The sequence below is a fragment of the Apium graveolens genome, unplaced genomic scaffold, assembly GCF_009905375.1.
Source record: "Apium graveolens cultivar Ventura unplaced genomic scaffold, ASM990537v1 ctg3510, whole genome shotgun sequence".
Taxonomy (NCBI): Eukaryota; Viridiplantae; Streptophyta; class Magnoliopsida; order Apiales; family Apiaceae; genus Apium; species Apium graveolens.
Window position 1 is genome coordinate 42,375 of NW_027418127.1, and position 12,505 is coordinate 54,879.

At 35.2% G+C, this 12,505-nt stretch overlaps 1 protein-coding gene and 1 long non-coding RNA gene across 2 annotated transcripts; both read right to left on the bottom strand.

Moving 5' to 3' along the window:
* Positions 1 to 3,049: 3,049 nt before the first annotated feature.
* Positions 3,050 to 4,401, bottom strand: LOC141701185 (uncharacterized). The gene is made up of 3 exons (XR_012566695.1): positions 4,166 to 4,401; positions 3,967 to 4,044; positions 3,050 to 3,105 (listed from the first exon to the last, which is right to left on the bottom strand). It is a non-coding gene; the product is annotated as an uncharacterized LOC141701185 (long non-coding RNA).
* Positions 4,402 to 6,072: 1,671 nt separating this feature from the next.
* Positions 6,073 to 9,327, bottom strand: LOC141701187 (proline-rich receptor-like protein kinase PERK9). Its single transcript, XM_074504849.1, has 4 exons — positions 8,813 to 9,327; positions 7,853 to 8,110; positions 6,889 to 7,758; positions 6,073 to 6,784 (listed from the first exon to the last, which is right to left on the bottom strand). Exons 1-4 carry the CDS (start codon positions 9,234 to 9,236, stop codon positions 6,303 to 6,305), a joined length of 2,034 nt encoding a protein of 677 aa, XP_074360950.1. The 5' UTR covers positions 9,237 to 9,327; the 3' UTR covers positions 6,073 to 6,302.
* Between the last annotated feature and the right edge of the window lie 3,178 nt (positions 9,328 to 12,505).

The window sequence follows — 12,505 nt, forward strand, 5'->3', positions numbered from 1 at the left end:
AAACTTTTCAGAAATTATTCTGTCGATTCTCGCTTTCCGTGTCGAACCATAATGGCTTAACGGACGAAATGATTTCGTATTATCGCATAGCATTCTCATCTTGGGACACGCTAAAATCTTCCTTATAGGACATAGATTCCTCAATGGTATAGCGAATACCCTTCTTGGTAGAATCGTTGTTCGTCATGTATTGAACCCTTATTATCGGAACAATACTTTCAACCAATTCAGGTAACGTAATAACCTTAATAGTAAAAGAATTAAGCATCTTGATTCTTGCCTAATATGTCTCCTCAAGGACACTCTATAAAGAGCTATGAGTGGCAAGACTCGGGTTTTCCAATCAACCTATGGTATTGGGGTATCGTCTTCATCCCGCTTTCTCCGGAGACTTAGCTCCACTTCTATATCAACATTATAAAAAAAATCATGTACAATTTTCTCCTTTCCTCATTATGTCGATCTTAAACGATTCCATCAATTTCCGTATAACACTTCACATAAACACTTCAACATAACTCCTGGTAGTCCATCAACAAACTCTATCGGCTCAACCAATGGACTCTCTTTTGCATACAACTCTTAGCACTCTTTTCTCTGAGTGCTACAACTCATTCTCTTCCCTTAATGTTGGCTTTTCAATCGACTGTTAATAACTCAACCAATGCCTCAACTCTTAAGGCTAAGGTCCCCTTGGGTACTACCGTCACGACTACTCCATAGTAATCCGACTACGAACTCGATGAGAGTTCTTTTTAACTTTTAGATCCTCAGTCTACCCATTTTACTCTTACTGTTTCCAAGACTTATAACCTTTGGCTCTGATACCATTTCTGTAACACCCCCAAAATCCAAGGTCGTGAATTCGGGTCGTTACGATCACTTATTAATTAAATAATTCTCTTTTCACAATATTACTCGACCTTTTATTCAAACTCATATACACACAGGTTATATGCTTGGAAACATTATCAAATAAATCATTTCCACTTATCTACCTGACGGGGCTGGCGCACAAAAAGCCTACGGAACTCACGAGCGTTCCTTACCCGCCTACGGACAGCAGTCCTGGTCTGATCCATGCTGGTAGTCTGTTGTGATATGATATATAAAAGCAAGGGTGAGCATTAAAGCTCAGCAAGGTATATATCCCCATAATTAAGTATGTAAGGATAAATAAAACCAATAATTATACTTTGTATCTCCAAAGCGTTCTGAAAGTTTATATGCTTATCAAATTTATAATATTCTCAAAATCAACTACAATAGTATATCCACTGAATACTTGTATTCATCTCTTTCTCAAAATCATTTTATACTCATACTCATTTTATTTCAAAATCTCAAGATGTTACTCGAACCAAGATTCTTAAATGGGTGTGATATATATTCATCAACATCCCAATTTAAAACTCAGCCTTATTGGCAGATTTCTCAAATGGATTTGATATATAATCATCAACATCCTTATTTAAACTCAGCCTTATCGGCAGATTTCTCAAATGGATTTGATATATAATCATCAACATCCTTATTTAAACTCAGCCTTATCAGCAGATTTCTCAAATGGATTTGATATATATTCATCAATATCCTTGTTTAAAACTCAGCCTTATCGGCTATCTGTCGTATATTTCACAACAGTTTTTCCAAAATGGAAGAAAGGGACTATACTGGAATAAACCACGTATCGGTGATCAGTCGAATACGAAATTTTCTCTACTAGTAGAAGGAATACAAACCTAGCCGCCTTTGGGCTCATCAAGACACTACACGGTGGTTGCCCATTGCCGTGCAAGTCCGAAAGTCAATGGTCACATAGACCATATAACCGTACAATGCGCCACTCCGCGCTTGCATAATGCGCCACTCCGCGCCTGGTCACTGCCCGATACCACTCTGTGCCGGGCAGGCCACATTCCAGTCCCAAAACAGTTATATCTTTTGCTCAAAATCCTTTTTCGAAGGAATAGGTCGTTAAAAGTTGACCAGTAAATAAGATGTTTTATTCATCACTTTTAACTCAATTGATCTTTGGGAGTTGTCGGAGTTTTGAATTTAAAATCATTTTCAAATCCCTATCTGTAGTAGGGCGACACATATATTACTCACTTGTTCTTTATTGAACGAGGAAGCAAAACTCTTATGCTTCTAGACTAAGTTCCCTAAGGTTTTGATACGTTTCAAATGATTAATCTCTTTCAAGAGTTTTGAATAATTTAGAAAGTACCTTTGGGAACTATGTCTATTTTTAAATAAGTTTTTAGAAGTCCGAAGATATTAAATATCTAAGGTCTCATAGTAATTTAAGAGGGATTCAATGAATTGATAAAATCTTATAAATAAAACATCTCTGTATAAGGTTCAATGGATTGATAAAAACCTTATATATAAAATATCTCTGAATATGGTTCAATGAATTGATAAAATCTTAAGTACAAAGTATTTCTAATTAAGGTTCAATGAATTAATAAACCTTAAATACAAAATATTTCTGAATGAGGTCCAACGAATGGAGACACCTTAATCAAATAATCAAAACAGGGTTTGGTATCCTATAATTGCTCTTTGAATAGTTAAATCTTTATTAAATAACGTGAAATGATTTATAAACTATTCAGTATATTTTTAAATACTTTCTGGATATTTAATAATCCCTTAAGTATCGCTTTATAAAATAATCAATCAAGTAAGGGTGTCCCTTAAATGAATTAACCAATATTTCTCGAAGTTTAAGTCAAAATATCAATCGTTCGCTTGATATATATATTACGCGAACGTACTTTGTTTATCGAAATATAAATCTTTCGCGTCCGGCTCTCTCCGGAATTAAATCGCTATTAAAATATCTCCGACTCCCATTATCATATATTATATTTGAAATACGTTTCAATTTCTCATACTTGTGTAAAACGAAATTTGTTTTCGTAAACAATCGCATAATTCGTATGTATTGATATCATAGACAAGCATATATATTTGAACTGTAAATCATGGCATCAATATCACAACAGTATATATATAGCATGGATAGTATGAGATAGGGTTTCGAAAACTTGCCTCGAGTAATCGAAGTGGTATGGTATCTAGTGTTTGGTTGGCGATCTATAAACAAGAACCAACGGTCTAAGTTAGTACGTGATTAATGTCTCGCTTTTATTAAGCAACTTTCGCAACTACTCAAGTATAACGAATCTCCGATCGTCACATTCTCAACACTTATATTCTCACTTTATAACATGGTCGAGTTTTGAAATCGATCGTTCGCTTTAGAAAGTCCATTTCTAGTTTTAAGCTCGAACGTGAGAAAACGCGCGTCAAAACTAGGTTTTTATGCGTTTCTCGCTTGCCCTTGCTCTACCAAAATATTTTTATAAAATCGAAAAATTAATATTTTCTCAAAATTCTTTTTGGACAGTCTTCTCTGCTGTCATATCCATTTTTCATAATTTTTCCAGAATCTTGAAATTATTTTAAGTCCTTCAAAATCACCATGCAAGTGGACTTAAGTGCAGTTGGCTAATCGCAGAAATGTTTTACACTAAAACGACCATATCTCCTAAACCGTAAATCTCCTCATGATGATCTACACATGTATAGAAACTACAAAACAAGATCTATCTGGTAATGTCCAGTGGTTTTCAAATTTTAACCATTTTCATGGCCGAATGTCCTGCAGAAAACAGATCAAGTGCAAGAATGCCCAAACTCAATTTCTACTACTTGATCTTAACACAATCACTACCTATAACCATCATAAACACAAGTACTTCTCAAGATCCACCCACATACACCTTATATGCTCTATATAGTACCACATACATGGATTACAACTCAACATCTCAAGCCTTTAGCAAGAACATAATCAATACAAACTCAAACAAACACAATCCTTTGGATCTTAACACTACAACAAACATAACTCTTAAATCCAACCATAAAACCTTAAAGGGTTGAAACTTATACCTTCTTGGACACTAGAAAGGTTAGTTCTAGGATTATTGAGGCTTGGTTTGCTTAGAAAACACTTAGAAGGGCTAGCTCCTTAAGAAACAAAACCAAGAAACAAGTTAGAATTTCGGAGTTACATTTCAGCACCTCATTCAAACATTTTTATAAAATTGAAAAAAAATAATTTGAGGCTTAAATTTGGTACGAAGCTTACCCATGATATAGAGAAGATATGGTAAAAATTTCATGATATTTGAATGAGTATATTTTGAGTTATGAATTTTTCTTTCTCCCTTGCTCAGAAAACCCGAACTGCTGGAATGAAAAATGGGAGAGCTTTAAGTGAGGGAAAAGGGGTTGTTTTCTTTTGTGGCTAAAGTGTGGGAGTGTATAATGAATATATGGGATGTATGCAGCAGATTTGACAATAATTTGGCAAAGGTATGGGTTGGTTTGATTGTGTGGTGAAGTGAGAAAAGGGAGAAGTATGACTTGTGTACTTGTTTGTCTCCCATCACTATTCAACACTATTCCACTAACTATTCTAGTTAGCTTCTAATCATCTAGTTACACTCCTAACTACTAGTTAGGACTTGGTTATGCATGGCCAACTTGCATGGGATTTAATTTCTCATTCGTTTATTTATCGTAAACGTAATCGTCGTTCCATTCTGATAGTTTCCACGTATAATGATTTGTTTCATAGCGATTTCTTTTATCGCTTATAATCCTATAACCAATTCCATTCCTTCTCTTGATCATAAAAACACCTTGATATATATTATTTATTTCACATAGTATTCTTGGTTCTACGCCATTCTTTACGGATACGAAAACACGTAGTATAATCGTGAATCTTTGAATTCCGTCGGCTTTTACATTCACTTATTTTCCTCGATAAACAAGAATATGATCTCGGATTCTCAAAATTCCACTATTCATTTTATGATGATCCCCATACGTATTACTTAATCAGCTCAAGTTACTATTCACGGAAGTTTTAAAATATTACAAAAATCAGGGTTCTTACATATTTCCTCTACTTGAATCCAGATTGATCCATACAAACCATACCGGGATTGGGGCCAAGAAAGCAACAAAATTTTTTCAAGGCAACCAATTTCCTCCACTTGAATCTGGATTGGTCCTTACACACCATATCCGAATTAGGGGGTAAGAAAACATCATAAATTTTCCCCAAGACAACCTATTTCCTCTACTTGAATCCGGACTGGTCCATACAAACCATACCCGGATTAGGGGCAAGAAAGCAGCAAAATTTCTCTCCAAGATAACCAATCACTCTATAGCCTTACTCTACTCCCTTATCCGGAAAATCTGCATAAGGTAGTGGGGGAAAATGATAGGGTATAAACATCCCGGCTAGCGTTCTACTGTGCTCTAGTGGACCCGGGACCCGGGATCCCTTTCTACCCGGGAACAAGCTACCAGAGTGAGACAGACTTGCATTCATGGTCGGGTTCACACCCGACCCAAGAACAAGCTGCCAACATGAGCTAGGCTCGCGTTCATAGTCGGGTTCAGACCCAGCCTAGGAGCAAGATGGCCTCCAAGCCATGATGTGAGCCAGACTCCGGTGAGGTGTCGGGTCCATCTCAACCCAGACACAAGCAAATCCCACAGCCTATCAAGGAGGAGCATGTGAAGTACAAACCTAGACGCATGACAATGACATCTATCAACAAACAACAATTGAGACAAGCATTACACGCGTCATTACACACCTTTGATGCATCTTAAGATGGTACTTACCTAGACACGAACGATCCTAATCCAAAAGTACCAACCCGTAAACTCTACCATTAGGGCTATAAATACCCCAAGGGAGAGGGATCTAGGGGTTACGCTTTCTCACACACAAATATACACACAGAACCACCTTACGTTCCTCTCTATCTTCGTCTTCCCAAAGCGAGTTCTTACTCTCATACCGGATGCGCCGCGTTACTCAAACCCCCTTCGGTGTTGTTTTGCAGACATCCAATGACAGTTATACCGCAACCGCAAAAAGGATCCGGACACAGTATCGGAAGGACCAGTCCGCACACACAAGTTATCAATACACATCGCTGATTCTCATGACAAAAGGTTGATGAACGTTATAAACAGCTAAATTCTCAATAATTTTACCAAACTGCTAATGAACAAGGTCTAATACTACAATAACAATAACATTCACAAATACACTTGCCCCTGGGCAAAAGGGAATGGCATAATACAACTACTAATAGAAAGTCCTTCACTAATGAATGGTTAGACAGTTTAATGATTTCCACCACAGCCCTTATTCATAATATCTCGAGTAATGGCTGAGGAACATGAAATGTGATTCAGGAAGAGCTAGCAAGGGTACCAAGTTCTTGCACAACTGCATCCATTGATGGCCTCTGCTCTGGTGACTCATGGGTGCATAGCAAAGCAAGCTTTGCAAGCTTTGCAGCTTCATGCTCACAGAACCTCCCATGGATATTTGCATCAATAAAATCATGAAATACGCATGATTCTGTGGCAGCTCGTGTTGAGCTGTTGATGCTCCGTTTGCCAGAAAGGATCTGTAATACAAGCACTCCAAACGCGAAGATGTCACTCTTCTCTGTGAAGCGGCCAATAGTGGCATATTCAGGGGCTAAGTAACCCATGGCGGCGCTGGCCTTCACTGCTGAGAAGACGGTGTCATCGGTAAGAAGCTTGTGAAGCCCAGAATCAGAAAGCAAAGGTTTGAATCTCTGATCTAGTAGAACATTTCTGGCTGATATGTTTTGGTGGACTAGAGCAGGTTTGTTTACCTTGGTACCATGCAAGTATTCTAAGCCTGTGCAAGTTAATTAAACATTTTTTAGTTTTGAACTAATAATCCTTAGAAGCTCTATCATTGCAATAAAATATTAAGATCAGAAACGAAATCGGAAAACTAACCTTTCGCAATACCGCTGATAATAGAAACTCTGATAGACCATTCAAGGACCTGGCCATCCTCCGGTTTATCTATATAGCTCAACAAATTTCCATTTGATACATAATCATAAATAAGAAAACACTCACCCCTGCCCTTTGAGCTACAGAATCCTCTCAATCTAACTAAACTTTCATGTCTTAATGAAGTCAATACGTTAAGTCCTTTCAGGAACTCGGATTCCTCTGACTTGCAGCTAGTTTTAGTTATAGTCTTTATAGCAACAACTGATCCATCTCTTAGAATTCCTTTATAAGCAGCTGCAAATTTGCTCTTGCCCAACAAATTTTTCTTGGAAAAGTACTGTGTAGATGACTGAACTTCTTCCAAATTGAACCTAAAACTCTGCAAAATTTCATGGGAGAATCCACCAAAGCGACGACCCTCGGCCAGAGGATCCCAACCACTGGAGTATTCAAGGCTGATAAGAGGAGAGCCATTCTTCCCATACACCTCCTTGCGGTTATCTGTACTAAGACGGCTATCAGAACGATCAGAAGCAGTACTTAGTTTTTGTTTCCGGCGATGATACATAGTGAAGGCCATAACCCCAATAGCTACCAGTGCAACAAGCGTTACAATCACACCAATGGCAATTGAAGCTTGAGGAGTTCTCGATGAATTTGAGCAACGTGATTCGCTACAGTTCAATTTTAAATTGGCCGTCTCCGGTATTTTTTTTTTTGAGAGACCAGGTGTTCCCCCTCCATAGGACTCAGGAAAATCTGGATTCAGACGATCAGAAGCACTGCAAACTCTTAAGGTTGAAAAGCCAGCTCCGCATAATCCAGGATTATTTACATATTGAAATCCTTCAACTAATCTCTTTAAAGCTTTATCCGCCAACAAAGAGAAAAAATGTTAGACTAGCTGCAGTGCTTAAAAAAATTGAGTATCGTGTACAATAGTGTGGAAGAACATTATTACCAGGAGGTACTATTCCGGACAGATTGTTGTTACTAACATCTAGAACTTCAAGAGGAGCATCTGCTATCTTTGCAGGAATTGATCCAAAAAGCCTATTATAACTTAAATCCAGCCTCGCTAACATTCTAAGGTCCCCCAAACTTGCAGGAATTGCACCACTTAGCTGATTATATTGCAGAGCAAGAACACTGAGTTTCTGAAGAGAACCAAGCTGTGTGGGAATGCTACCATATAACTGGTTATAACAAAGCTGCAAAACTATGGTACAAAACCACATATAAAAAATTTAATCCAATAAGTCCAACACAAGATATCCATTAAAAACCATGTTGCTGTTAAAGATGAATGAAATAACTGAGAAATTGAGACTTGACTAACACACTGCAATAATAGTGTTCTACATATAAAGATAAATTGAAGACAGCAACATGTAAGTACATGTAAGAGTTTTCAGCATTGTAGCTTAGTGATGCTTCTTCTCTTGTTGATAATAAGAAGTTAAATTTATATGATTGACTTTTACTAAAATATACTAATATTTAGGAAGGAAAAAAAGTAAACTTTAAGCTTTGACATGAAAATCTAATGGAATGCACATTACAACATTTAGATGAGCAATTAAAGTCAGCAACCTACAGATCGAAACTGCAATGTGGCACAGCAGAAGAGTTGTTCTTCATTACACTAGTACACAGATAAATGAAAATCTAATTTAATTGAACAGGAATCTTAATGCAAGAGCATACTGCTGCTATTAGTGCTATGAAATAGATGTCAAAGTAAAAAGTAAATGATTTATTGGAGCAAGTAGCTAGGGAAAAAACTGTACTTCCTTAAACATGCAAGACTATGAAAACTGACAACACTACACATCCGCTTTATTAAATGTAATGCAGCCCTTCCTCCAAATCTAAAATTAGTTCAAAAAAATCAATTCACATAAATATCATGGTCACTAACCTTGCAAGGCACCCACATTTCCAAGCTCAGGATGCAAGTTCCCAGAAAAATTATTCATATTAAGATACAGATCAGTGAGCTGAGTCAAGGAAAAAATCTCTCTGGGTATCTCTCCATACAAAGAGTTGTAATGTAAATACAGGCCAGTCAAGCTCTTGAGTTGAGCAATAGCAGGTGAGAGCTTGCCAAAAAGACCCTTACCCTGCAAAGAAATGTTAGCTACTTGAGCATTCTCATTACAAGCCACACCTTCCATTGAACCATCACAAGGGTGGCCCAGTCCAGACCATGAAATCAGATATCTGTTTTCTGGGTCAAGACTCCTCTTCATTTCCATCAGTGCTTTCATCTCATTGTCATTTCCATAAGCAAGTGGAATTAAAACACAAACATAAAAGCTTAAGCGAAATGGTGAAATACCCATGTTTGTTTACTTTCTTTTAAGGAAAAAATGAATCTTTTTGCAAAGCTCTTGTTCTATATATATTGAGTTTTAGTACCACCTCACTACTATTACTAGTAGTATGTATAATAAAATTGAGTAGTTCAAGAACATAGTGTTCTGTTTCTTGTTTCTTATTTACTTGATTCTTGTTTTGACTTGCAGAAACAAGTGTAAGCAGGTCTTGGGCACATAATAAGCATTAACTCACGTGAGTTTGGTGCATTTTGATTGGTGCTCTAATCACCCCTTGCATTTACAATAACTCCATCAAAAAAAATACACCAAACTCATGGGAGTTAATACTTATTATGTGCCCTTGGACACACGTTACAAAGACCGTACATATAAATCATAGTAGGATATTACTAAGAAAGCGTGCAGAAAAACTGGAATAAATCATAAAAGCCTATTTGGACAAAGAGAAGAAGGCGAGAAGTTATTAGACAAAAATTGCTTTAATTTATGGGAGAGAGTGAGAGTCACTGATTTTTAATAGAGGTCTTTTGCTAGGGGTATATGATTCCTCTCTCTCTCTTTTAGCTTAGTAGTATATATTCTGTGATAGTAGTAATATTTTAGCGTGGTCCGGGTTCAAAGATCATGCATGTTAATTCTGCATTTTCTAACAAAATTGTTCTGTTATGCTATCAATGAGATGTACATAAGTAATTCATAGACTTGAGCACACAATTTTAGCTGGGAATGCAGAAATTACCTACAGATGCTCCTGAGACCGCATAAAAAAAGTTCATGGTCCCGCATCGGACTAGCAACTGGTCCATGAATGGCATTTAGGTCAAACAATTTTGCAAACTTGTTTAAATTTCTTCACATGTAAATGTTGACTCCTGCAGTTGCGCTTTTTTTTTACTGTACAATGGTAAAAAGCAGTAGCAGGTAGCAGGGGTGTACAGGGCAATGCATTCAACCGTTCAACTATTTGCAATCGAATCGTATTTTGCGAATAATTGCGAAACACGGATTGATTATGGATTTAAACTTTAAAAATCGATCATTCGCGGTTTGAATATGGTTTTAAATTCTTGAAAATCACAAAACCGCAACCGCAACTTGCAACTCGCAACATATTTTTATAATAAAATATATTTCCAAAAATGTAATTGATATTAGGGTGCCCTTCCCCAACCATGGTTGGTTGGGGTCTATTTCGTAGTCAACCAATCTTTCCGCAATGAATCATTGCGGAAGGACTCATGACTTCCCCAATGAATCATCACTTTAGCGGTTTCAATTCCCGATTTATCAAATAACTCAAGCAATACTCGGGTAACCGGATTTATATTTTTGGACCTTTACATGAATTGTACTTTATCCGAGGTTACCATATCATGATCATACTCTAATTTAACCAAAGTTACTTCTCATTTATCATTTTTAACTCTATGAGTGACACACATTCGAGCACTACAATTTGTTCTCGGAATTACATCTCTAATCCTTCTTTTTTCCTTTCTTTCATAATCAACATCCAATTTCGTACTAAAACCTAGTCTTCCACCCTTACGACAAATATACAAACGAGAGGAGATACTATTACCCCGTGAATGTCTATGAGTACTCCTAATAATAATCTCAAATCCAACACTTCTACCATAATCTCTATAAAAATTTTCGGCTTCATCCAAAGTGTTAAAAAATATACCAACGCAAGGCACAACTCTATTCATATTTGATTTTGAAAAACTGTAACTTTTTTTGTCAAAACTCATATCATCATCTCCATCATCATCATCAAAATCATCATCACTTATATTCATTTTCTCTTCTCTACAAAAATCATAATCATTCATTTTTCCTTTTCCCTTACAATCTCCCTCTTCTTTTTTATGATATTTCTCTTTTTCCATATACTCAATATCTTCATCATCCATATTCTTTTTTTCCATATACTCAATATCATCATCATCCATATCCAATTTTTTCTTACATTTATAATTATCAACATCTATCAATTCATTAACATCATCTACAATAAGGGAAGTGGTTCTTTTTTTAAAAAAAAATTTTATTGAATGTTTAATTCAATATAAATCACTTTTTTTAATTTTATTAAGTACTTTATTTTTAAAAAATAACTTAATTGTTTTAAAATATAAATGTTATATTTGTTTTAAATTATAAATATATTTAAATCAGAAACACATTTAAAGCACATATTATTCAAATAAATAATTAAAAAACAAAACAAAATGCTTCCGCATTGTATCAATGCGGCTTCCGCAATGCATCATAGCGGATGTCTTCCGCATTGTTTCATTGCGGAAGCTTCCGCAATGTATCATAGCGGAAGTCTTCCGCATTGTTTCATTACAGAAGCCTTTTTCTGTTGGCTCCCATCCACATGGAGCCAACTGTGGGCGTGGAACTTTGCCCTTGATATTATATCTACATTATACTAAAACAAAATACTGCTGACATCATTTAGTTGATGTGTCAAACTCTGCTTGAAGCACTTGCATCATCAAATTTTATGTGTCAAACTCTGGTTAATTTTCCCAATGTCATCTTGCACTAACGATTCTCTCCTCATTTAATTTACCTTCAATTTATTTCTTTTTCATTTATTATCTCCATTAATTCTCTTTCTTACACATTTCTCATTTCTCTCTTACTCATTTTACATTCTCTTTCTTTCTCATTTTTATATTATTAAATTAATATTTTTTAATAGTTTCATTTTCTTCACTAATTTTATCTTATTAAAAATTAATTTTAGTTACACAAATCTTAATTATCTTTTTTTGTATTTAATAAAAAGTCGATAATCAATATTTATAGTTTGGGTAATGTCAATTTTTAAATTTTTATTTTTATATTTTATTATATTCTCATTAGTATGTAATAAAAATATTGTATTAATATATATTATTCAAATTAAATTATTTCAAAATAAATTTTTAAAAAACAAATATAATATAACTGGGCATATGGAACTAATCTTCTAAATTAATAAGTATACACATTTATTAATTAAACTTAGGTTAATATTAAGAATTCATTTATAAGATTTACAATCATTATAAGATATATAACCAAAATAAATGGACAATGTAATCAACCTGTAAATTTATTTTTATCTTTTTCTTTTTTCTTTTATCTCACATCTATATTTTTGTATGTTTTTAATATTTTTGCTCCACACAGAATTTGTATTTTATTTTGAATATAAATTTAACACGTAACTTAAATTTGAATTTATTAATCTTCCAAATTGTTATTTTTTTTGC

Excerpts from the sequence above, each read along its gene's own strand:
- LOC141701187 (XM_074504849.1), bottom strand. The coding sequence starts at position 9,236 with ATGGGTATTTCACCATTTCGCTTAAGCTTTTATGTTTGTGTTTTAATT. Across the intron at positions 8,111-8,812 it reads AAATGTGGGTGCCTTGCAAG|TTTTGCAGCTTTGTTATAAC; the intron begins GTTAGTGACCAT and ends TTTGTACCATAG. Across the intron at positions 7,759-7,852 it reads GTCCGGAATAGTACCTCCTG|CTTTAAAGAGATTAGTTGAA; the intron begins GTAATAATGTTC and ends TGGCGGATAAAG.